General features: G+C 42.6%; 2 protein-coding genes across 2 annotated transcripts; one reads left to right on the top strand and one right to left on the bottom strand.

Annotated features, from left to right (window-relative positions):
• Positions 1 to 2,778: 2,778 nt before the first annotated feature.
• Positions 2,779 to 10,841, top strand: LOC118223389 (integral membrane protein 2A-like). The gene is made up of 6 exons (XM_035409823.1): positions 2,779 to 2,993; positions 5,289 to 5,423; positions 6,310 to 6,507; positions 6,955 to 7,065; positions 7,336 to 7,480; positions 8,435 to 10,841. The coding sequence occupies exons 1-6, from the start codon at positions 2,916 to 2,918 to the stop codon at positions 8,521 to 8,523; spliced, it is 756 nt and encodes a 251-aa protein (XP_035265714.1). The 5' UTR covers positions 2,779 to 2,915; the 3' UTR covers positions 8,524 to 10,841.
• Positions 10,842 to 14,227: 3,386 nt separating this feature from the next.
• On the bottom strand, positions 14,228 to 24,285 carry gpr174 (G protein-coupled receptor 174). Its single transcript, XM_035407722.1, has 2 exons — positions 23,891 to 24,285; positions 14,228 to 16,152 (listed from the first exon to the last, which is right to left on the bottom strand). Exon 2 carries the CDS (start codon positions 15,839 to 15,841, stop codon positions 14,822 to 14,824), a length of 1,020 nt encoding a protein of 339 aa, XP_035263613.1. The 5' UTR covers positions 15,842 to 16,152; positions 23,891 to 24,285; the 3' UTR covers positions 14,228 to 14,821.
• Positions 24,286 to 24,743: the final 458 nt, after the last annotated feature.

Genomic DNA, 24,743 nt, shown 5'->3' with positions numbered 1-24,743 from the left:
GTTCTGTGTAATTTCACCGCAGATTGTTTCTGTGATTCCCGTGACTCCCAGCTTGCTGTTTCCATACTCTGATTTTACAGAATTGCTGCTGAAAAGCAGTGCCAAGCAGATCTAAAAGGCGGAATACATTTGGATAGTGTTCCACGCTTGACTTAATGAGAGGTAGCAGGCTGCCGGCAACATATGAAAAGAAGCCACATTTTTCCTGTGGGAATTTAATAAAGAACGGTGGAAATTCAGAGCTGTGGGCAATCCGTGGAAGTTGACAGTGATTGTTAAGTTAACTAATCAGTATGCCAAATTAAATATTAAATAGGGCTCTATCTGTGTTGTTCCAAAACCTCCATTCATTTGGACAGATGGTTTAAATCTATATTGCCAGAACTGGTACAGGCATTTTGCCCAATTTCTGTGGAAACTGATGGTGCTGGTGTATGCCTGGTCTAACTGGCTTGACAGCATTTTAGAGGATGTTGCACACAGCCAGTCTATTCACTTGCCTCATCTTTAAAAAAAAAGGTTATTTCCCCAGATACTGATGGCACAGCATGTGTGACCGATTACGAAACTAGCTTGTTAGCAAGTTTCTAATGAAACCGGGATCATTTAAGAATTGAGATGTGGTTTTAACATTACAGACTCCAAATGACAAACTTTTACAAATGATGGCATTCATTTTTAATCATTTTGGCATTTCACAAAGATTTTAAAGCATAACCTAAATCCTCATCATCCATAACCTTCTATTCGTTCTGAAATGAGGCCTTGGGGACCCTTTAATCAAATCTGCCCAAAGATGTGTCGCTACAGAGAGCTGTCATTGGCTGGTCATTGCCAGACATTGCTCATTGTTCTTCTTTTTTTGGCAAAACTATCCCTTTAATGCTCAGGGGACTGGTGTGCTTATACTATTTATCCACCAGAGGGCCTTAACTGGGCTTTTTGCTTTGTTATTTTTAAGTTTTATTGAAAATATTATTCACTTTACATATATAGAATATGTATGAAGATAGACAATCAACAATATTAAAAAGAAGGAAAAGAAAAAAGAGAAAAGGAATGAGACAAAACTGTCAGAGGTTCACGCAATAGGGTGAAAAAGAAAGCATGACACTATCAATTTCAATATAACAAAGACATTTGGTTGATCTTTTATCATTAGAGCCCACCAGAGAATCTGTATATTGCTTATATTCCACTAGAAACAATTTAAAGAGAGGTTTCTTGCCTTTAAATGTTGTTTTGTGGATGATGACCTTTCCCCATAAAATATATAAGTTGACAATATATTGTCAATCAGTGTGTATATATGAAAAATAAAATAAATTTTTGATAAAAAAAATATATATTAATATTAGCTGGTGCATTCAATTTATAAGAAAACTAATCATGTAATTCCAGAAAATCTTACTAAAAGTAAGATGCTCAAAAATGTCTTCCTCTACATTACAGAAACCATATTTTCACCCAACATCCAGCTTAAACTTTGAAATAAATAATTGCAATGGTAACACTTACGTATAACCTTGTAGGCCACTTGTTTACCTTTATCTGGGAGTATGTGGGGTAGTCCATGCCTGACGCCAAGAGACATTATGAGTACAGGCCCATTGATACACAACTATGGGAATATGATTTCTGTTCAGTATATCTAATATACTTGTTGTTCAATTTTTTCTGAATGACACTAATACCATTGATTTTTGCATGCATTGAAATATCCAGTGTGTCCTTTGCTATATTTGGACCAGATTTGAATAACACAAGAACACCTGTTGGGATAGATTTCCTCATAAAATCATATTCTGGATAAGAGATATACAAATTATATTTTTCAGAGAGTTCTTCATACGCGAGAAGTGTGTTCTTATTATTCAATAGGCTAGCTGGATTACGAGTAGGACGAAGTTGTCAAACCAAAACTATATAGATTTATTTGGGGAAAAAATTAAGATTTATTTCCGAAAATAATATATTGATTGTTCCATATGAAACAACTATGTGGGTTTGTATATGAGTGACCGACACGTTAGGACCTATTTATGAAAGGCCATTCGTTTAACAGGAAGCTTGCCCAATCCCCAAAGTGAAGGGACATTGAAGAAGGAAATAAGACTGCCTGATTTTTGAAAAATAAATAAATAAATAAAACTAAGTTTGGAAGATTATGCCAAAGGCTATGAGGGTTGATCACGTATATTTTAAACCAACTCATTTTTATGATTTGATTCAACTGAGTAAAATCTAATATTTTCAGACCTCCATCCTTGATTTCGCTTGATAACTTTTCTTATTTAAAAAAATATATATATATGGGGTTTATTTTTCCAGATCAAATTGTATTGTAATCTGTCCAAAGTCTGACGTACAGGTTTGGGGGTCACTAGTGATGCAAAAATGGCTTTTCGCATTGCGTCGCTCTATTATGTTAACTTTGCATTTGACATACAAATACAAAATTGCGGTTTTGCGGTTTCCAAGGTTATCTTGCATACATAGGGCCTACTAGATAGATTTTATATCGTTTTTACTTAATCGTTCGAATTCGTAAATCGGTTTAGATTGTTGTACATTCATTGTTATGCACATTTATGTAATGATAATAATTCACTCCGATAATTAACATTTCTCTCCTTAACGAACCCTTCATTCTCTTCACCTCACGCCAAAAGTTATGCTGTGCAAACAGCGTTAGCCAACTATCACTGCACTTTTTGAAATGAAAATAGACCCACAAGCAGCGATGGTATGAGCGAATCCTCATGTTGTCACGTGATTGAAAACGGAATTCTGGTCTCCGAAAGCAGTACAGATCTGTGGAGCCTGCAACAAACTGCGTCACTGAGCTTTAAAGCCCCGAAAACAGAAATTGACGCATTTACACAAAGCTAACAAACGCTTAGTACCTGATTAAAATGGTGAAAATAGCCTTTAACGCTGCCCTGGCGCAAAAGGCGCTTGGCAAGGAAGGCGAGGTGCTTGTCGCAGAGAAGGTGAGCTTTTTGTTTCATTGTGATTTAGCTAACAAGCTAGCTGCTGTGTTGCTATCGTGCATGCTAGCAAGCAACTTGACCCATCGGACATCAAGGCCTTGTTTGGGCCAGAAAACTGCGAACCAATGAGCACGACGAGCTATGGCTTGCTAATGTTTTGTAACCATCGCCATCTATAAACAGGCCAACTGCATCTCGCCAGCTAGCTGCCGAAAGATGATCTTGCCATTGATTGTTTTGTATCATTGTAGTCGAACAATCCTTGTCGTAGATGTTCTTTTATCTTCGTTGCGAATGTTTGTAAGTTTGCTTGCAGCTGGATAGCTATGTTGGTTTTAAAGCAAGCAGTAATGTTAAGGCCAACTGCCTTGCTAACGTAGCGAATTTCACTGCCGTGTATTGCAAAAATTGTTTTTCTGAATCAAGTGTTTTGGGACATTTTGTTATTTGTTTTGGACGTGGAGTAAATATATTAGTTAGGTAGTCCGCTATCCCCGTTTTTTTTCTGAAAATGTAGAAGTGACCTGCTAGCTACCTGCTGTGGTCGCAGCAGCGCAGCGCAGCGCAGCACCGTGACGCAGTAGTCGTGTTCGTGCATAAGCTAATTGGCAAGATAAAACAGATATTCAACAGAGAATAAACGCTTTAATACACAGGTATGGTATTTAATTTCACTCTGTTGTCACCCAGTTTAATTCGGGCAACTGACAAAATGATGGGTAAGCGATTGCATGTTAGCTTTTGGTAAATGAAAATGAAAGGAACACAGTTAATCCTTCAAGTGGAAGCGCATAATCGACTGAAAGAATTGTAATCCATAATACCAAGCAAACAGATTCAATAAGTAGATGAACAAAGATTTACTAGTAATACTGCCACTTTTTTTTAGCTAGTATTGTTGTCACTTTTGTTTATAAAATGTATTGCAATTGTATTAACGAAAATAGTTTAATTCATTGGAGCATAGTGAGTACATTTAGGCCAACTTAAGCTTTAGGGTAGTACTGCTGGAGTACCGTGTTTTTCAAGCGCAGTTTAGAAACCCTCTCTGTATGACCACACTGTGTATGTGTTAATTCCAGGCTCTAAGTCAATCATGCTTGATGGGGCTTTTAACAGAAGACCCATTATTATTTGTGAACAGCACATTTAATGTGCTCTTGGGGTTGTTTCTGCGAATGTGAAAACTGTATTTTTGTTTTTTAATTATGTTTATATTGACATCTACCCGTTCAGTGTTGCCCTGTAAATACGCCTGAGCTTACCTTTTAAATGATTATCCCAGCCACATCAAGTCACTAGCCTAAAGCACATACAAATTTATTGAAATAACTTGCAGATATGCGTTTGCTCCAGAACTTCAAGTCTGTTTAACAAAACAACATCTGTCACTTGTTGGCAACATCAGTCTCGAGCTATACTCCTTGCTAAACATTTTGTTGTTTGTGCAGAGGTTAAATTGTCATCATGTTGAAATTGCGATGAAGCAACACAGGGCCATTGAATTGGTGTTTAACTGAAATCAGAGTTGCAACATGCCAAGCTCAGGCTGCAGGGAAGGGGAGTTTCTGATGGGTTCCCAGGCTGTAAGGTGGGGGGAGGGGGTCGAAGGGTGTTCAGCACAGCGCAACAACTTCTGCAAGCTGCTGCTGCATGGCTGCTGTCAGTGAGCATTTCCGTGCAGTGCAAAGCTAGCACTTTTTTCCTCCTGCCGTCGCTGATACGAGATGCAAGAACCGCGTCCTGCTCGGTGCCGTTTGAACGTGCAGCTGTGCGTTGCTTAATTTAGCACCCACGCACGTGCGGTGGATGCGATGTGTCCTTGGCGGCTTCATTTCCGCACGCTCTCTTGATAAGATAAATATAGGCATGTCATACGAGACCGTTTCAGATGCGTATCGGGCCACCTGGAGGGGGGCGTGACCGAGCAGGCACAGGTGTGTGTGTGTGTGGCAGACCTGGGTCGAATATGCATTTGTTTTGGATTCAAATACTTTTCTGTGCTCTATTGATCTTGCCTGGTGTAATTGAGCCTGCCAAAATGACCAGAAGGCAGGGTTTGCACTTTTTGAGAGTATTTCATTGGTTCAAATACACCAGACAAGATCAATATAGGGTAGAAAAGTATTTGAATCCATATTACGTATTTGACCCAGGTCTGGTGTGTGGTTTCTGTAAGTCCCAGGTGTGCGGCAGTGCCCCCACTCCAGCGGTGACCCCCTGGGCAAGGTAAGGCGCCGGTGTCTAACGGCTTGTAAGTGGCGGCAAAGTTTTAACCCCTCGCTCTCCGGACAGGATCCCGAGACCGGCTCGGTGTACAGCGGCGAGAACTCCACCGGGCGCTGCCTGCTCACCCTGCTGGGGCTGGCCTTCATCCTCACCGGCCTCATTGTGGGCGGAGCCTGCGTGTACAGGTACTTCACTCCCAAGGTGAGCGTTCCGCCATGTCCTCCCTGCCGGAGGGAGAGGATGGAGGGAAGGGGAGGGTCTTGTCAGAGATGACCATAATTGATTTCTTCACGGCCTTCCAGATAGTGGGATCTATGCTCAAAGTATCGGTGCAGTCAGGGGTTTCAATGAACAGCCATCCGACTGACCAGTGTGGCTAAAACTAGCTTGTTCTGGCTAAAAGTTTAGTTGGACTCGCCAGTCCTTTTTTCAGTCCCTCTAGTGGACCCTTTCAGCATAGTAGTTTCTATTGAGCAGTCAGGCTCAATAGAAACCAATGACCTGGCACTAAAAACAACAGGGGTGGAATGTCCCTTGAAGTCCGGTAGACAGTAAGGTCGGCTGGGAATTTACATGTAATTTGCCAGTGGTTTGACTGTAGAAAATTTTTCTGTGGAAAAAACTTTCCAGTAAAATTATGAGCGGTTAGTAATATTCTAGAGGTAGTGTTTTAATTATTTTTGGTAGGTTGTGTGCTGATTGTAATTTTTTGCATTCTGTCTCGGTCTTCACTTTCATATACACATGGAGTAACTTGTAAAGACTGGGGTTCCTAACGACCTGACCGGTCGTTAGGAACCCCAGTCTTTACAAGTTACTCCATACATACACTGATAGATTCATGTCATAATTATATGGAAATGAGCCAGGCTGACAGCCCGGATGGCCTTGACTTGTCATTTCCTTTATTTCTATTTAGTATATTTATTGGAATACGCAAAGCATTTTGGCTGTAAAATTCAAATCCCTCACAAGGTGTCAGCCCTGCTGTGTTTGCATGTGAAGGGGTTGCGTGTGCACGCGTGCGTATACGTGCTAGTCCTGCGTGTCCCGGTGACCGGACGAGCCGCGTGTGTCTCCCCTTCAGAAGCTGTACCATGGAGCCATGCACTTCACCGACATGGACAGCGACGCCGCGCCCGTGGACATGGACACCCGCGAGCCCTACTACCTGCCCCGCATCGACGAGGAGGTGGAGGTGCAGGACAACGTGGCCATCATCAACGTGCCCGTGCCCCGCTTCGGCAAGGGGGACCCCGCCTACATCCTGCACGACTTCAAGCGGGTGAGGAGCTCGCCGCCTCCCGCCGCGGTCGCCACGCAGCTCCGTGGGCTTTTACCGCGGGCCATAGCCGAAGATAAGAGCGCCGTGTCAGAGAAGCGCTTATTTGCTCACTCCATATCATAGGTCTCTGTGCTTCATGTACTGTACTGTAATGTAGCAAGGAGGTGAGCTGACTCTGTATGTTGAGAAAAGGATTACTGTTTGTTGATGGATGTCACCAGGCTTGACAAGGAATACTTGAGCAGTTGAAGCCTGTGAAGATCACTTTGCAAGTGCAAGTAGCTAGCCATCGAATGTCATCTTGTCTGTTTTGAGCTACTAGAATGCTCTGTCGTGCCTGGTACCATAGTTCAGTTAAGAGGGTAACCCTTTTTTCATCCTTGTATCCTTCACGATTGGCGAGTGGTCCTTAGCACCGGGTCTGAACGTGTCCTTTTGTTTGAGCAGAAGATGACCGCGTACCTGGACCTGAGGCTGGGGACATGCTTTGTGATTCCTCTCAACACCTCAGTGGTCATGCCCCCCCAGGACCTGCTGGACCTGTTCCAGCAGCTGATGGTGAGTGTCGGACATCCTTCAACCCGCCCGCCCCTCCCCATACCCTCGTCTGCAAAGCAGCAGACACACCTGGAACTTCATAAACACATCTGTTTGATCGCAAATCAACCTTTGACATTGAAGGTGTGTTTCACCTCCTGTGGAGCGTATGGTTTCGAGGAAGGACATGGGAAGCCCCATTTTGGGTCAAGCGCCACCCCCTCTTGTGTCCTGTGTGGTCAGGAGGTTACTGGGCAGTCTGAGTTGTTAACAATCTTTTGTCCTTGTCAGTCTGGCTCCTACAGGACCTACTTGGTGCATGAGGACCTGGTGGTAAAGGAGCGCATTGATAACATGGCTGAGCTGGGCTACTACATCTCCCACCTGTGCCGTGGCAAGGACACCTATCGGATGCAGCGCCGCAGTGAGATCATGGGTAACCACACTGAGCGTGCTCACGCATGCCCAAGCTCTCTCGCGTACTGATTAATGGTAGATAAGCTCACACTGAGCATGCTCACACATGCCCAATATGCCTCACATACAGGTTATTGGTAGATAAGCTCACACTGAGCATGCTCACACATGCCCAATATGCCTCACATACAGGTTATTGGTAGATAAGCTCACACTGCATGCTCACACATGCCCAAACTGCCTCACTTACAGATTAATAGTAGATAACTGACACTGAGCATGCTCACACATTCCCAAACTGACTTGCAGATTAGTGGTAGATAAACTCACACTTGACTCATAGATTAATGGTAGATAAACTCATACTGAGCATCCTCACACATGCCCAATATGCCTCACATACAGATTATTGGTAGATAAGCTCACACTGAGCATGCTCACGCATGCCCAATATGCCTCACATACAGATTAATGGTAGATAAACTCACACTGAGCATGCTCACGCATGCCCAATATGCCTCACATACATATTAATGGTAGATAAGCTCACACTGAGCATGCTCACAGATGCCCAAGTTGCCTCGCATACAGATTACCGTCTGATAAACTCACACTGAGCTGTGCAGGCAGGTTTTTCACAGGTTAGCTGGATAACTGTGCCGAGTAAAAACTGGGGCAGCTCTTTTTTTACTTCAGTCCATGTTCCAGGTTTGGGGCGCAGTTATCCAGTTAACTCAGTAATCCTGCTTTGTGATGCAGGGTCCTGGTTTGTGGGCAAGTGCAGCGAGACCGAAACAAAAAGCGACCTGTAAATTCCTAATCTTAATCTCCCTTTATTTTTAAGCCGTGGCTACGTGTTTGTGTGGAGATTAATCTGGTCTTCTCTGTATTTGAAATGCAAAGATTAAGAATGACATTTTTGCAGTTCTGTCATAATCTGATGATGTGATTTATGCTTGTGGCCGACCAACAGGTATCCAGAAGCGCTCTGTGGAGGACTGCTTCAGCATTCGCCACTTTGAGAACACGTATGTGACGGAGACCAAGATCTGCCGGGCTTGAGAGGTGGCGGATGAGGGGGGGGTGGGTGGGTGGTTGTCTCCCATGGCGCCAGTGGGAGGGGGCAGGGTCGCCTCCCACCCCCCGCTGCGTTGGAAGCAGTCATTATTTGTTGAATATAAACAGCAGTTTGTTTTTGTTCTTCTCCTGCTTTGTACCCACTGAAGAGTAGATCTCCTTGTAATGTTGTTGATTTATTTCTACTCCGAGCCAGCGTAGGGCTCCTTTATATGGGCCGACAGTGGCCCACTAACCTTGTCGTCGGTGCGTTGGATCGTCACTCCCCCCCCCCCCCCCCCCCCCCCCTTTACTGGAAATGGGCCCTTCTTAATAAGAAAGGTCCAGTTTTAATAATGTAGGTGTGCATAAGGGTTTGTGTTGCAGTATTCCATAACTCATTAGTGAATGTGTTTTAAGCCGTCCACATTAAAGATCCAATCAGGAAAACAGAAGGTATGCGGTTCCGCTGTGTAAGGGAAGGGGTGAAATTGGAAATAACTGAAACGATAGCTGTTTTCCCTCCTCTTTTGTGGACCGTTGTGTGCCCACAATCTATCCACTTTTTTCTTTTTCCCCCCCTCGGTACATTACAAATTCCCAAATGTTTCCATCCCTCCTCTCAAAATCCTAAGGGAACATCTCTAACCCCACCTTTCAGATCGCCCGCGCCTTTTAGGATTGTTCCTTTCAGTTGTGATCCGCAACGACTTCTGTAAACCAGCCACCTGGCGCTATAGCCATTCAGCATAAGAACGTTTTACATACAGCCTTAAAAGCAGTATACTTCTGACGGCTGTGAACAGTCTAAATAACGGTCAAAGATTTCAAAATATATTCACGATGACTTTAGGTCCTTATCTGACGGACGTGTTTCCTGAGCCTGCTGACGTAGAGAAGAGCAAACCACTGCTGATAAGGGTTGACAAGGTTTTACTGGAAGTATGTCATTCGTTCATCAGTTCACAGGTGCAGAGTGTCTGTGCGTATGTGTGCGTATGCGCGTTTGTGTGTGTGTGAGTGCGTGTGCGTGTGCGTGTGTGCGCGTGCGTGCGCGTGCGTGTGTGTATTTGCGTGATTGTGCCTGTGTGTATTTGCATGATTGTGCCTGTGTGTATTTGCGTGATTGTGCCTGTGTGTGTCTGCCACTGTTCAGTTACCTACTCAATCCAGCAGTTCCCTCTGTGGGAGTTTTTCAAAATAGATAGCAATATACTGAGTGGGCTGCTTGCAGTGCACAAAATGTGACAAATAGACTCACCGTTATTTTCAGCTCTTTGTGCACCCTACCTTTTCAAGGGTAAAGGCACTGAGATGTCCTCTGGTGTTTTTAAGATTTATGAACCTAGGGATGAATCTTTGACCCTTCCAGAATCTTACAAGATCCTTCAGTCTGCACTTGCATACTGCCCTCAATTCAAACCACACGTTGTTCATCGGGGTTCAAGTCTAGAGTGTGAGATGTTCATCGCAAAATAGTCACATTGTGGTTTGTTTACCGTTTGTTGGTTGATTTGGAGGAATTTTTCTGACCATTGATTGATCCAATTACGGCTAGGTTTCAGCTTCCTGGAAGTAAAAATATTGACACAGCCCTTCTTCGCTCATCTGTATCAGGGGTGTGGATAATAAACGGGCACAGTGTATGTTTGACCTTTGTCACAGGGCATTTCTCACCACACAATGATGATCATAAAATTGATGGTCATGTGATGGTGAAAGGGCCAAAACTGGGGAACCAAATACTTTTACAAGACAGCGGGCTTAAATAGACGTTTTCCAGTCCGAAGCCATTAGCAGAGCATTTCCGGCCATCTTGATATTCCTGTCATATTGCCTGCCGTGTTCCGGAGAGAAACCTGTGCGTGCTGTGTTACCATTTGGGCATGTGAACCTCGGTAGTACTACTGTAGATATCCTTGATTCCATCGCTCTCCTCGAGTTTATCTTTTTTGCTCTAGCTGTGTTGTAGCTCCCTTGTGTTAACCTAAGGGGCATTATATGTTTAATTTTTGTTCGTTGTGAAATGTACTTCTAATTAAATTCATGGAAAATGATTAAAATGTGGCATCTGGTTGCATTGACTACTGTTGAAGGAAGGACAATCATGGCTGGAGTCTGCAGGGATGTTTTTTTTTTGTTTTGTTTTTTTTAAAATTTACTATTTTGTTTTAATTCTTTAACTGTTACCCCTGTAGTGGCAACGAAGGGATGGAAGTTGCTGGAATGTCTTGAAAGTTGAGGAAAATATATGGTGAAAGCATTCGATTGAATTCACTTTGTAACTGTATGTTGTCGAATAAAGATGCATTTCTTTACATAAACCTGGCTTGTTTTTATTGCTGAACAGGAACAGAAAGCACTGAATGTGCACATACACTATATTTAGGTTTCTGCTTTAACCACCAAAACGAATCAAATTCTGAACACCACGTAAAAACTATTTTTGTTCTGTTCACATGAACCTGTGATGACACAATCTGAAAACCACTCCATATTTTATCAGATTTTGTTTAAGCCACCGCAGAAAACTACGGTTGTACTTACTGGAAATAAGCGTTATTAGTATAGTTTTATGCTCACTATTGACATTTTCTCTTTCTTGCGTACTGGGTCATGAACTCAGCGCAAATTTCCGCTTGCGAATGTTGCCTTTCACACCTAGCATTTCGCCCCGCTACACTTTTGCACACACAGGAATCTGTTGCACGTTCAGATTTTCTCTTCGATTTTTAAGTGTCTAATGCCAGAGATAAGTGGGTACGTGGGAGAAAAACTTGCACCGTAGTTGAGTATATACATGTGACTTCCTTAATTTTGTTGTGCAACTTAAGAACCAGTAGGGGGCACCAGAGTACAGTTCTTGAATTGGACTAAGTAAAAAAAAATAAAAAAAAGTATTATAGTTCTCACATACTTCCCCTTACTCAGGAACTCAACCTCATACCCCACGCATCTTCTAAATTATTCCTCGTTCTGTAAGAACAGGAACCATGGGCTCTGTAACTGGGGAATCTGAGAGAGATTCGAGGGGAGGGGTCAGGAGAGTCATTCCTGCATTTTGCCAGCAGGGGTTTGCATTAAAGCAGCTTCTCTGGGTGGCAGGGCACTAACTCCTCCAGATCAGACGGTTTCCTCTGAAGCCCGGCCAGAAACGGCCCGGCTAACAGGCGTCACGCTGGGAGGCTCTGGGTATGACTCCAACTTCACGGCACCGAGGCTGGCAGATCTGTCCAAGCGTCCGGATGTGAACGGGTGGGGGAAGCTCGGAGTGGAACGTATGTCAGGCTTGTCGGAACAAAAGGCTGTGACCCTCTCACGCCCCCCCCCACTCTCCCACCCCCCGCCCCCCCCCCGCCCCCCTTATTTCCAGTAGATGATTTTCTAATTAAACAAATGGTGTGGAGCAGAACATGTTCCTTTGCCCTGCAAATATGGGTTTCTGCTGATGTGGTGCTGCTGTGCCAGTAAGGATGAATCTTGTACCTACGCATGCAAACGGGTGCAAAATGGCTGTGGGTGTGAAAAGTGCGTCACCTATTGTCTTATCCCACATCCTCCTCCTTAACCTGGCCTCGCTCAATTTTTGCCCCCACTCCTCAAAATGTATCCCTTATTCATAAAATGAATCTGTTGCTTTTAATTTGGGCTGTTCCCAAATCATTGTTTAATTCTACATCATTTATTTCTCTCTCTCTCTCTTTCTCTCTCTCTCTCGATTTATATCTTCTCTGAAATAGCTAATTTAAAATGTGGTAAAATGAACGGAAATGCATGAGCTGTCTTCACAGTGAATATCTTATGATGACATTTGCTGTTATTTTTGTCCTTTTTACATTCGTTTGTGGTGTGCTACTCTGAATAGCAGACTGAAGAAAATTTACAACAAAACATAAAAAATGCTGTTTAATCAGAGGAAACTAAGTATAAAACAAACATTACTCTGCTAATGTGAACTGTTGGAGTAAAGAGGAGTGGATGAGCGATTTTTACCATAAATGCTTATGACCTTGAAACACCAGGCCGTTGCTTGCTTTCCTTTGATAGGTTTCACATGCTGCAAAATGATTTTATGCTCTTTGAAGAGATGGTGAGGCTGAGTTCACACACGCTTTAATGCAAGCCTGCGAGCACCCACACACACATACACACATATGCACACTTGTGTGGTGAAGCACATTTTCATCCCACCTTACTTTCCATTCAGAGGAGCTTGCTCTCTCTCTTTCGCTCTCTCTTTCGTTACAGTTTTTTTCTCTGGGGGTGGGGCGGTTGGGGGTGGGGGGGGGGGCGGGGGGTTGGGCAGGGGGTCAAAACAAATTGTGGGTCTGCATTATAAATATTAATAAAATCCAAGTAGTGATAAGTAGTGACTAGTGATTAATCCAATGCCACCAGTGCTAGTGTTTAAGGGGATGGTCTTTGATGAGCCCCTTCAGTTAAAATATGTATATTATAATTTGAGGGCAATTCAAATGGGTTTCAGAAGATTTTATGTGTTGATGCAATTTCTGTTGTGGATGATGATGGGTTTCATGAGTTATTGTTTTTAATTATATCTGATTAAAGGGAAATTCCATTGTAAAATAACTTTTGGTATAACCGATTAAGTCTCACTATGTGTCTGGCCAGAGCAATCTCTGTACATAGTCATAGGCAGTGAAAGGTACAAATTTTGGTAGAGGTATACGTCATAATGACATACACCTCTACCCTTCATCAGTTTTGAAGAACTACAATGGGCGGTTCGTTTGAATTTGGAGATGCATAGTCAAAGCAAGCGTTGAACAAACTCATGTCAGAGAGAGATTTGGGGTAGCTGCTGTTCAAAATGTAAACAGTGCTAGCTTGCAAGTTAGCTAGTGTAGTGGACTTATTTGCTATTCTGTGCTCTCTCTGGCCCTTTTTTGACAGGGATCTAGTGTTCTTGAATGACAAGGTTTTTCTAGCTCTAAATAATGGTTTTTGCCGTGCACGGTCCTTGGCACTCTGTCTCATCCTTTTAATCAATTAAGTGGATTCTACTAGTTAATTTCGCACATCTGAGGTTGCATGAAACCTGAAAGCAAAACTAAAGTCAAAACTTAAAATACAGTATCATTCATGACCAAATACATTCACAAAACATTTCTAGTTGTTTTTGTCCGATCTCTCCTTGCTTAGACAGCTTGAAGAACACTTAGATGGCTGTCTAAGACATTCAATGCAGGAAAAACCCTGGATAAGGTGGGGAACACATCTCTGAACTTCTCCTTTGCAGTTCGGAGAAACTTTGCCAACATCAGATGTATCTCCAAACTTCGTCTCCTCTCCCCCATTCTCTCACGCCACCGATATTTTATTAAAAAAACGTGTTCTTGCTGGATTGATTATGAAATAACTTGCTATGAGTCAACTGTATAAATCATAGTTATTCAAATCATAGTTACACTCAACCCATTGCCCCAATGAAGTGGTATTTTCTTTTTATTAGAACTTTAGCAGTAAAATAAACTGAATTGAACACATGAAACTAGATTTTCTTTCTTTAGTGGCTAGCTTGCTAGCGAGTAACATTACTCTCTCTCCCAGTACGCCCAGCCCCTGTATTTGGATTCAGTAGGAGTGAGCTCCATAATGTTTGGGACAAACACATAGTTGCTATTTATTTATTATTATTTGGATCTTTGCTCCACAATTTTAGATTTGTAATCAAACCATTCAGGTGGGGTTAAAGTGCAGGTTCTCAGCCTTTATTAAATGGTATTTCATTGGTTTCACCATGTAGAAAGGACATGCCTTTTTATACATAGTCAGGGCACCATGAATTTCACAGCACCATGAAATGTGCAACTCATATCATTGATAATGGGAGAGACATGGAAGATAACATGGGAGAGAACATAGACAAAAATTTCTTCAATAATTTAGCTGCCTTTCATCCTTCGTTACAAGTGCATTTCTTGTTTGTTTACGCTGTATTTAAATAACCTAATACATCCTGCAAATGTATATATACAACTTTTGACAAGTAGGCCTTGTGTTTACATTTCAGCTTCACAGTAATCCGTTCTGGACAGCCATCGCTGTAGTCTTCTGCCCCAGTCTTCTGGGGGTGTGTACAAAGTCTTCCACCCCTACCCCCTCAGTAGAGGGAGCCATCATTCATGTCCCTCAGAATTCTTGAGCCATGGCATAATACAATACCTATCCCATATATCCATTGTGTTCAGACCCCTCCCATAGGTAGTGAGGTCATACCCTCTCCATCAGAACGTGGGGGTGTGGTATCATGCCTCTTCAAAACACTAAGAGGTTAAGGGTCCTAAGAGATTGCAGCCTCAGAATCCTTAAACTCTTGTTGTGTTGACTTCTCCTCACGTATCGTGCAGGAGAACTTGCGGTGCAGCTGCAAGCTCTCAGGGAGCTCTTGCCGGGAGAGCCGCCTCTTGAACTCATCCGTGGTGAAGTAGTACATGACAGGGTCCAGGCAGGAGTTGAGGCTGGCCAGACACAGAGTGACAGGATGGCAGCGAAGGATTAAGTCTTGGGAGGCACAGCTGACCGCTTTGATCTTGGCGAGGAAGTCCAGGGGGAAGGTTATGTGATAGGGGGCGAAGCACAAGAGGAAGACCCCGGCGCAGCTCAACACCATCCTCAGGGCCTTGCGCTTCTCGCGGCTGTCCTGCAGCACGCCGGCCTTCTGCTTCAGGCTGGCCGCCGTCCGCCAGGAGCAGGTGAGGACCAGGGTCAGCGGGATGACAAAGCCCAGCAGCTCGGCCAGGCCGATCAGGGTGACCCCGGCCCAGGTGCTCACCGGCGTCATGGCCAGCTCCGAGAAGCAGATTTTCTCCTCTAGGTTTTCCTCGGACTTGTGCCGCAGCAGGGGGAAGGGCAGGCAGCCGAGGCAGACCACCAGCCAGCCAGCCGCGCACAGCCCGCGGTCCAGGCGCCGCTCGAACGAGGTGTAGCGCAGCGGGTAGACAATCAGCATGCCGCGGCGCACGCTGATGCAGGCCAGGAAGTAGATGCTGGCGTACATGTTCACGTACTTCAGGTAGAAGCAGAACATGCACAGGAAGTGGCCGAATGGCCAGGAGTCGTTCAGGTAGTAGTAGATCCGGAGGGGCAGTGAGAGCACCTGCAGCAGGTCGGCCGTGGCCAGGTTGATCATGAAGATGACGGCCTTCTTTGTCTCCTTTACGTACGCGTGGAACACCCAGAGGGCCAGCACGTTGCCGATGAGGCCCGGCAGCAGGATCACTGAGTAGAAGACGGCGTAGATGTAGTGCTGGTACTTCTGCAGGTCTGTGTTGTTTTGACAGGAGTTGTTTAAGTTGTCCATTTTCCACCGCGCCGCCCCGGGTCTTAGAGACGCGTTCCCCTCACTCAGGGGCTCTCTCGGGGGGGAAATCCTGTGATTTTGGGGTGTCCTTTTAAAAGAGCTGTCTCCGAGCAGAACCCTGTGACATGACTCAGAGCGGGAATCCTGTTAGCTTCCAGGGGCCATCTGTTAGCCTCCGCCTTGCCTTCTGTGGGGCTTTGCCATGTGTGTCCAGGCTAACCTTCATGATTTCCAAGGTCGTTTCACATACAGGGAGGCTCAGACTCTGGGAGCAGTGTAAGGACTTGGGTCCTGTATCAGTGCATAGAATCCTGGAAAGCCAGAATAAAAAAAGACTATTAGTGTCAGTCGGACCACAGCAGGAAGGCAAGTCATTGGATCCTACATTATGGTTTTATAATCTCATTTGTCATTCTCCATTCTGGGAGTGCTCTTTAAAGAGCACCAGACACAGTGCACAAAACATCCTCTTTTGGACACAAATGCAAAACCAAAAAATGCTAATGCTTTGAATGTTACATAGAGTTTTGACATTTTTTCCCTGGTTTAAATGTCAAAATGTCATTTTTTATCTCCAGAGTAAAAACTCTAATTTGCATTAATATGCTTTCAACTGTATACAGTATTTTGAGTGTTGTATACTGTAAGTATATTGTACACGTGTATTTATTAATGGATCAGATTGATCGAGTCTTCCAATCATTCATTCATTTAATTGATTGATTTATTGATTAGAACTGCCATGCCATGAGTAGGTTTGTCAACCCTACCCAACTTGAAACATGATGGGGCATTAATCTTTCAGCTCAGAACAAAGGTTAGAAACAAGGAAAAATGTGTTACCAAGGACATATTATAAAGTGCTATTTACATAAACTGCATAAAACATATGGACCAAATCACTGTGATGTCACCCATTGACTTTCCATGGGCTTGGTGAAAAGCCTTGTGAAACCACGGAAGTGTAGATTTCAGGTCTCACTATGTACAAATTGGTGTCAGAGACGCAATAGGGGAAAGGGGGGACACATGTGTACATAAAGATCAGCTGATTCTGGGTCATCCGCTAAACTGGTGAGGTCCAGTAACTCAGCAGTGATGCAAACTGTCCCTAATTCACCCACAAAATATTAAAATCTTGTCCAAATAACATAACTTAACAAATTGGCAAATGGGCAGACATTAGCAGAAGAAAAAACACTTGAGTGCAACTACATTATCTAGTGGGAAAAAAATTATCAACTTCTTATTTTGACCATATTATTACTATTGACTCACAGGAACTAAGCCTATGCTGGACCCATAGAGACCAACGGCACAATCTGCTTTTGGTTTGCAAAAATATATTTTTTTATGAGTGTTGTTTTCACTGTCGGTCTCAAATGTATTGTCTGATAAAGGAAATTCATGTGAGAAAGTGAGAGATGTAACTGTTTTGTTCACTGCAGGTGTGGTTGGTGTTTTTTTTTTTTTTCCTGAAGGTTGCAGCTGTTACACCTCAGTAATGCTGCAGGGCTTCATAAGAATAATGCTTTACTACCGGAGAGGAAGAACGTTTGTTTCTGTAGAAATGGCCTTTGTTTTTGCTGTTGGAAATAGTTGTCATGTCAGGTTGTCACGCAGGTATTCTGGCAGCCTTTGCCCTACCTGATACCTTCTCCTTTTCTGACCTCAGACCTCCTTGTTAAAACAACAATTGCCTCACACTCACACTAACACCCACTTTTCACACGCGCCCACAGACACACGCCCGTGTGCGCGCACACACAGTCCTGTCGTGTGTGGGTAACTTTTCACACCCTGCTTCGGCTGCCATCTCATCTCAGCCGTGCGGAGTTAGTTTGTGACCGATGCAGTCTTTTGTAACACCTTGAGAGTCTGAGCCTTAAGTTTTGGCATAAACAAAGCAAGTAGACAGTGAGAATTGAAACGACTGCTTCAAAAACCCGAGCTTGTGCAAAATCTGTATACTGATGTGAATGCTTGCTTATCACTTGTGATATTTTAGATAAATGTTATAGTCATATACAGTACTGAAGTAGGGGTGGATTTCATTTCTATGGATGAGCAATGATGGCATTTTAAGAAAATATTCAGGAGTAGCAGGACCATAACATGACATGGCGTGACATGATTAAAGCATGACTTCAGACGGCAAGCTGTTGCTCAGCAGGCAGTCTGATGCTGGGGCCGCATTCGAAAGCAGGGCACCCCTAAAATGTCTACCTTTTGTCCTTTACCCAACGCCATGCACCACTAATCTAACAAGCTGGCATGTGGGAGCATGTCTAAATTGATGCCATCATATCAGGGATCTGTTTAAGGCATGTCAATATTTAATATATAATATATAATATATTTTGTTAATATCTTTATCACAGCGTTACTAATTTGCAAACCAAAAAAGGGATATTTTAAGTCTAAAATATATAATCTATGCAATGTAAAAAAAAATTATCCTTGGAGGGAATTTTAAAAAGTTTTTTGCAAGGGACTTCCCCATGGACTGCTGAGGTCATCAGACCCCTGTTTAAAACAAACATTATTAAAGCTGGAGGCATTTCGTTTTTAGTGCATTAAAGGTAGATTAGTCTGCATTTTTGTTATATATTTGTCATCCATTTATTTATTCATTTACTACTTTATCAATTCTTTCCATTCTTTAAAAATTTTTTTGTTGTGCTTATTTAACAGGCCAGATAAACAGTACACAGCTACAATGATTACATACCAAATTATTATAAAAGCAGCATTAACCTCATATAGACAGCACACAAATTGGGAATGCCAAATATGTAATATAACCACTTTTATAGGTACAACAGTTTGGACTGTCAAAATAGATTATCGGGTCAACGTCAAATAAGTTATATAGTAAGTTATGGTTATATATCAAATAATACTTATATATGCATCATAGTGGAGTTATTCTTCATTTTACAATCAATTCCTTTCTTCTTCTGTCAGTATTCTTAGTATAGCTCACTAAAATTGGTCACTCAGGTGATCTGAACAATACCGTATCATTTTTACAGTTTGTAGTTTTCACTGTGTTATGAACTAATGACCAGTGATTCATGTAAACTTAGTATGCATTTTTGAAAAGCACAATCTGACAGTTATTAGCTATTTTGTTATCAGTGTGACCAAGGGCAGATGTGACTAGTTTACCAGAAACGCAGGTCGAGGTGAATCGTGCACAGGAAGTGTGCGCAGCGGTGAACACACCATTTATTAAAATAAAGCATGCCAGTTAGTCAGGGCCCTGTCTGAGAGCTTTCAGAAATAGATCTCTGTCAAATCAGAACCATGTTAATGTGCAGTGTCTGTTGATTTATTACGTTTTATTATTCCTCTCCTGTTCAGACCCAAGAGAAAACATGTCTTGTTAATGATGAAAATGCTATGTTAAATGAAGAGGGAATGTTTGCCCCATGTGCCTTCAAAGATACTGCTTTGTGGCGTCACTCTACCCATGCTAGCTCTAGAAGAACGATGTTCCCTTCAATTAATTTCTCTCAGGTAGCAAGTGCATGCGCTTTCTGTCATCCCTCTATATTTGCTGTTTGTGACTGAAGAATTGAGTACCGAAGCATATCACTGTTTCCCCTACAGCACTGTCACATGGGGCCTGACTGCAGCTCTGATTGGCTGCTCACCATTGGCCATGTGCCTTTGCAAATTTTTATGTATTTTTCCAGGAAATAAGTTTTTGCATTGCATCGCTGATTTCCCTGCACCGCGTCCATCTGATCTGCTCTAAATAACACTAACTGAGGGTGTTGAATCTGTAGGGGCTTGGATATGCCATCTAAAGGATGTAGTTTCATGATGAGCCCAATGGTTTTACCATTAGCATAAGAATTTTCAGCATTCTTTATTTCAGCTGTCCAGTTCAGTGACTGGGCAGTTTTAAGTAATGCTGGGTTTCAACATAGGCCCTGCTTTGACAGTTCCTTCTTGTTTTTACAGTAGTAGTTTGCACTGTAAATGGGGGAACTGCATGTGGCAGAGCCTTCTGCTGCTGCAAAGCTGGTCCTTTTGCAATATCACTGTGCCTGGCTTGTGCAAGAGTGGCCCTACATGGCCTCATGAACCCTCAGTGGGTGGGCCCACAATTGCCTGCCTATCACTGCAAAAAGGTCTACACACAACTGCTAAAAAGTATGATTGGTTACCAGTAATTCATACTCTCATTGACTCTTGACTCCCTTCCATCACCCGCCGTTCCTGATGAAAGAACTTTTGTTTTTTAGCATCTAGAAATTTACCACAGCCTGTAAATGATTGCATGGAATATGAAAATGCATGAACACTTCCTGTGTGTAATGTACACAAGCAGCAGGAATAGAACCTCAGAGTTGTGTTTCCTCATCTTCGTCTAGACTGACGCCAAAGAAGAAATGCACAATGACGCCCCAATATCAATTCATAGGTTGTTGGCTCACTACCATTTTGGATTAAACTGGCTGCTTTTTGCCCAGGCTTGCTTGCAGATCCTGGAATATGTCCTACTGTACCACTCACTATTGCCTGTGACTTGTGAAACATCAGCAAGCTGAGCTGTCTTGGACACTGAAGCTCCCACAAAAAGCAACCCAACAATCACCCCTCTTTGAAAGTAAATGAGCTCTCCTATTGCAGCCATTTTAGCTACATATAAAGACAGCCAGGCCTGTTTTCCAACATGGCTATTATGAATGCTGGGATGTCATTTGTTTAATTAATGACAGTGCCGTCGCTGCATTTTCATTTTTTATTCTCCATCTTCACGTTATCTGAGGTAATTTTTTCCTTGTAAGTTCAGAAAAGATGATATATAGAAGGATGATGATATCTGAAAGACACAGTAACAAAATATTTTTAGATCCTGAGCATAAATTAAGATTTGTGTAGAGTTCTGTAGAGCTCGGGACAAAAACACAAGAAGTGTGAAACATTTTCATATCTTGGTCAATTTGATGATAGGGAGAGTAACACCATAGCACACATCGCAGCTTTGCCCGCTTGTATTGCAATAGGCAATAGACATGTAAGGCAGGGCTATGCTTTAGTGACCACAGTACAGAGCTGGGAAGTGAGAAACTAAAACAGCCAATGACCTGAATGAATCCTGAACGAGTCAATGGGGACCGTGGCTGTGAGTCCAGCAGCCCCATGGTATAATTAGCCGTAGCATCGCACAAGCAGAGAGGGTCGATCAACAGTGTTGCACTGGCCTCTGGTGTAATAGAAGCATGGCTCAGCTGGCAGAGTGCAGAGAGAAAAGAGGCAGTTTGGAGGACATGCGTGCATTTTAAGGATGTTGCAGCAATGGAGCGTGCAATTAAACAGATTTCTTTAAGATAATCACACTTGGACCATCAAAAAAGCAAAAGAAAATAGATAGAATCATGTGTCTGAATGGAAAATCAGACTAAAGCCTAAATTATTGCTTTTCGCACCTTTTGGTCTTTCACTTTGTATCAGATAATTCTGAGTGTGAGTACATTTCTGAACTTCCTAAATGTGGTTATTTTTTGTCTTAAGTGCCACCCAGTTACTTTTGACTCATTGCCTAGTTACTGTCCTTCACCTTGCAGCTGCTTTATGGACTGACAGTTCCAATGGGTATTAGCTACTTAGCCACAGTACCTATTACTGGAGGTTTACAGTAGCTGATGGCCCAGACAATAATCTGGCGTCTTCCTCATTACCATGTCACAGACTGTTACTTGTTTGAGAAATGCTGCCTTGGAATACAGCTCACAGAGGTGGCTTGTTCCATATTTTCCATATTCAGTTGTGAATTATACATTTATTATTATCATTTTTTGATAATTTCTTTTTTTTTACTTTCTAACTGGCTTTGCCAGATGTTTTTTAAAAGCCACTGAATTTGGTTCATGGTTTAAATACTGACCTTATACAGTATATATATATACATATATATATATATAGAGAGAGAGAGAGAATTCTTAGCAGACCCTTTTATCCAGAGTATATGAACGTATATATTTTTTTGCATATGTAGGCCTTTGCGTTGTTAGGGCTGATCAATTTAATTTCCTGTCTTTCGAGGCTTTCGGCAAATGCAAACATTTCACTTAAAACACAGTTTTTTTTATTAATTGCTTTTATTTTGTTCGTCTGAGATAAATAATTCACACTGAAAAATGTATTTTATACAGTGCTGGGGTTAGCTCACCAAGGATGGGTTGATAGTGTTGACTTAACTGATTGTGCAGGTCAAATACTCAAAATACAGTCCTGTGAAACTGCATTGGATGTGCATATTCTTCACAAGTTTTTAAAAAGGAAAACACATAAATAGGAAGCGAAAAGATGACACTGAGACAGCTTGTGCAAAAGTGTCAGCAGTCAACAAGCTTTTCCTGAATATTTCAGTTAAATCACCAATAGCATGAGCAAAAGTACAGAAGAGAATCTTGTTTAACATATCCATTTTGATTTGTCTGGTGTGCATACTTACCACATCACCAACATCCCTGTGATGCTGTGTGGAGGTCCAACAGCTATCACAGTTCTCTGCTGGTCACATGTTTACAGAGCAGACACCATGTAAACAGGTCCTATGAAATGCACCCCATTCTCTGTGACAGGCCAGTATGTGTACACATCCAGAATCTGTGACTCATGGGATGCCTCACCCCACCTGGGGCACTCCCCACCCCCACCTCACCCCACCCTCATGCCCACCAGGGGACTTCCTTATTCTTACATGCTCTGATTATCTCAGTAATCTCTATTTGACTATCCCCCAGCAAGACAATGATAATGTTAGTCTGATAATGAATGATGCCTTTGGGGATTATGGGATAGCGTCCCAATTCCTAGCCTCCTCTCTTCCCTTGGAGAAGACAGAGGGAGGAGAGATGAAGATGAAGGGCCGATGTGGAGAAAGTTGGCCCGGGACACCATCTAATGAGCCTGTGCTCTGTTTGTTTGTCCCTTTCAGTGGAGGGTCACAAAGAAGCATTTGAAATTCCAAAATATTTGGAAAGGTTCGAGACCCTCTGGCCTTAGTTCTCAAGATTTTTCAAGTGACTTTTTTGGCCTCACAGTCATTCCCCCCTCACCCTGCTTACTTTCACAGAACTTCTCACTCAAGTGAACACTGCACTGGTGCTTTCTGGGAAAACCCTCCAGTTAACTGTTTCTTATCAGGGCGAGATTTCACCCAGCACTCAAACTGGTGAATAACGTTTGATTCGTTCTGTGCTTAATCTTTCTAACTCTGTTTCTTCATTGGTTTGTAACATGAAATTATGATGCTCAGTTTAGCTTGCTCTGGAGTTGCACATTTGTTCTCATCTCTGTTCTGTCATGTGAGAGCCGTTTAAATTAAGGCGCAGATGGCCGATGGAAAAGATGAGTCCACTGAGTCATCTCACAATGCCCTGCCCTAAGTTCAGACAGAAAAAAAGTAATGTTTCATTTTAAATTTTGGTAAAGAAACAGAAAACAAGTGAATTTTTTTTCTGGTTTTGCATGTTTGTTTGTTTATTCTTTCCGGGAGCTGTACCTGACACTACAGGAGAAGCCAGATATATGTTAGCACACACAACACCCTCCATGGTTTAAGAAAAACTTTCAGATTTGTCCCACCTCTATACCAGTATTCTGTGCCCTGCTGTGATCTGCTATTAAACCGGGAGCCTGCCGTGAAGCTCAGTGTCCTGGAAAAGGCTGTTGGGGGCATGTCTGGATCCACATGTGAGGGCCACACGTTTCAGGAAGAGCCATTCCCCATCCACGTGTGGCCCCTCCTGTATGCCGCCCTGGTTCACAACCCCACAGGCCCCCAATACCCCCAATACGCCCCTTCCCGCTGGCTCCCCACTCCACAGCAGAACCCAAATATTTCACATTCTTCAGTTTGTCGGTGGAAAATCAGAAGACCGCACAGGAGGCATGACTGCACAAGAAAACTATTTTAACCGTCTCCCCTGATCACACCAGCTTCCTACATGCACATACATGTGCGCGTACACAAACACACACACACAGAGGGCAAGAACATGTAGCAGTTTAAGGTAGTTCTCTTACCTTCAGGCTGGGTCGTAGCTGTGTGTTCCGGCTGTTTGGATCTCGAGGGAAACCCGCGATGAATACTGACATCAGATCATCCAGCACACATGGTCTTCCAGTCAGGAGTGAGTGTGTACAGTTAGTGTGGGTCTCTCTCTCTCTCTCTTTCTCTCTCTCTCTCTCTCTCTCTCTCTCTCTCTCTCTCTCCTCTCCTCTCTGTCTCCTCTCTCTCTCTTTCTCACTCTCTCGCTATCTCTCTTTCTTCACTCTTTCTCGATCTTGCTATTTCTCTCATACTCATTTAATTTAGGTGCGACCTCTCATTCGATCTGTCGTGTTTTATCTCTCACTCCTGCTTGCTATCACTTTCACCCTGTCTCGAACATAGACGTTTATCATCTCATACCACTTACTTCCTGTACTTCTCTGGGGATGTGGGTAGACACATGTGACACTGTTTCAGACTTTAATATTTCAGTTCTGTTATTTGAAAACAATGTTCTATTGCAGATGATGCACACTGAAACAGTTCTTTCTCTCTCTCACTCAAAAAAATTCAGAATACTTTATTGGCATGGCATATTTTGAAATACATTTTTCCAAAGCACAATAATAACAACAATGTAGAAACAACAATAATAAATATAGATTAAAATATACAATAAACATAAAACGTATACTAGTACTAGTAGTAATGACAATAGTAGTACTACTAGTAATTATATATATATATATATATATATATATATTATAATATATTATATATATATATTATAATATGTTATATATATATATATATATATATATATATATATATATATATAGTGGTGTAATGGTTCACAAAATTCATGATTCAATTCAATGCAATATT

The sequence above is a fragment of the Anguilla anguilla genome, chromosome 3 (genome assembly GCF_013347855.1).
Source record: "Anguilla anguilla isolate fAngAng1 chromosome 3, fAngAng1.pri, whole genome shotgun sequence".
Lineage (NCBI taxonomy): Eukaryota > Metazoa > Chordata > Actinopteri > Anguilliformes > Anguillidae > Anguilla > Anguilla anguilla.
The sequence above is the reverse complement of the archived record's forward strand: the minus strand, read 5'-3'. Positions and strand labels throughout refer to the sequence as shown.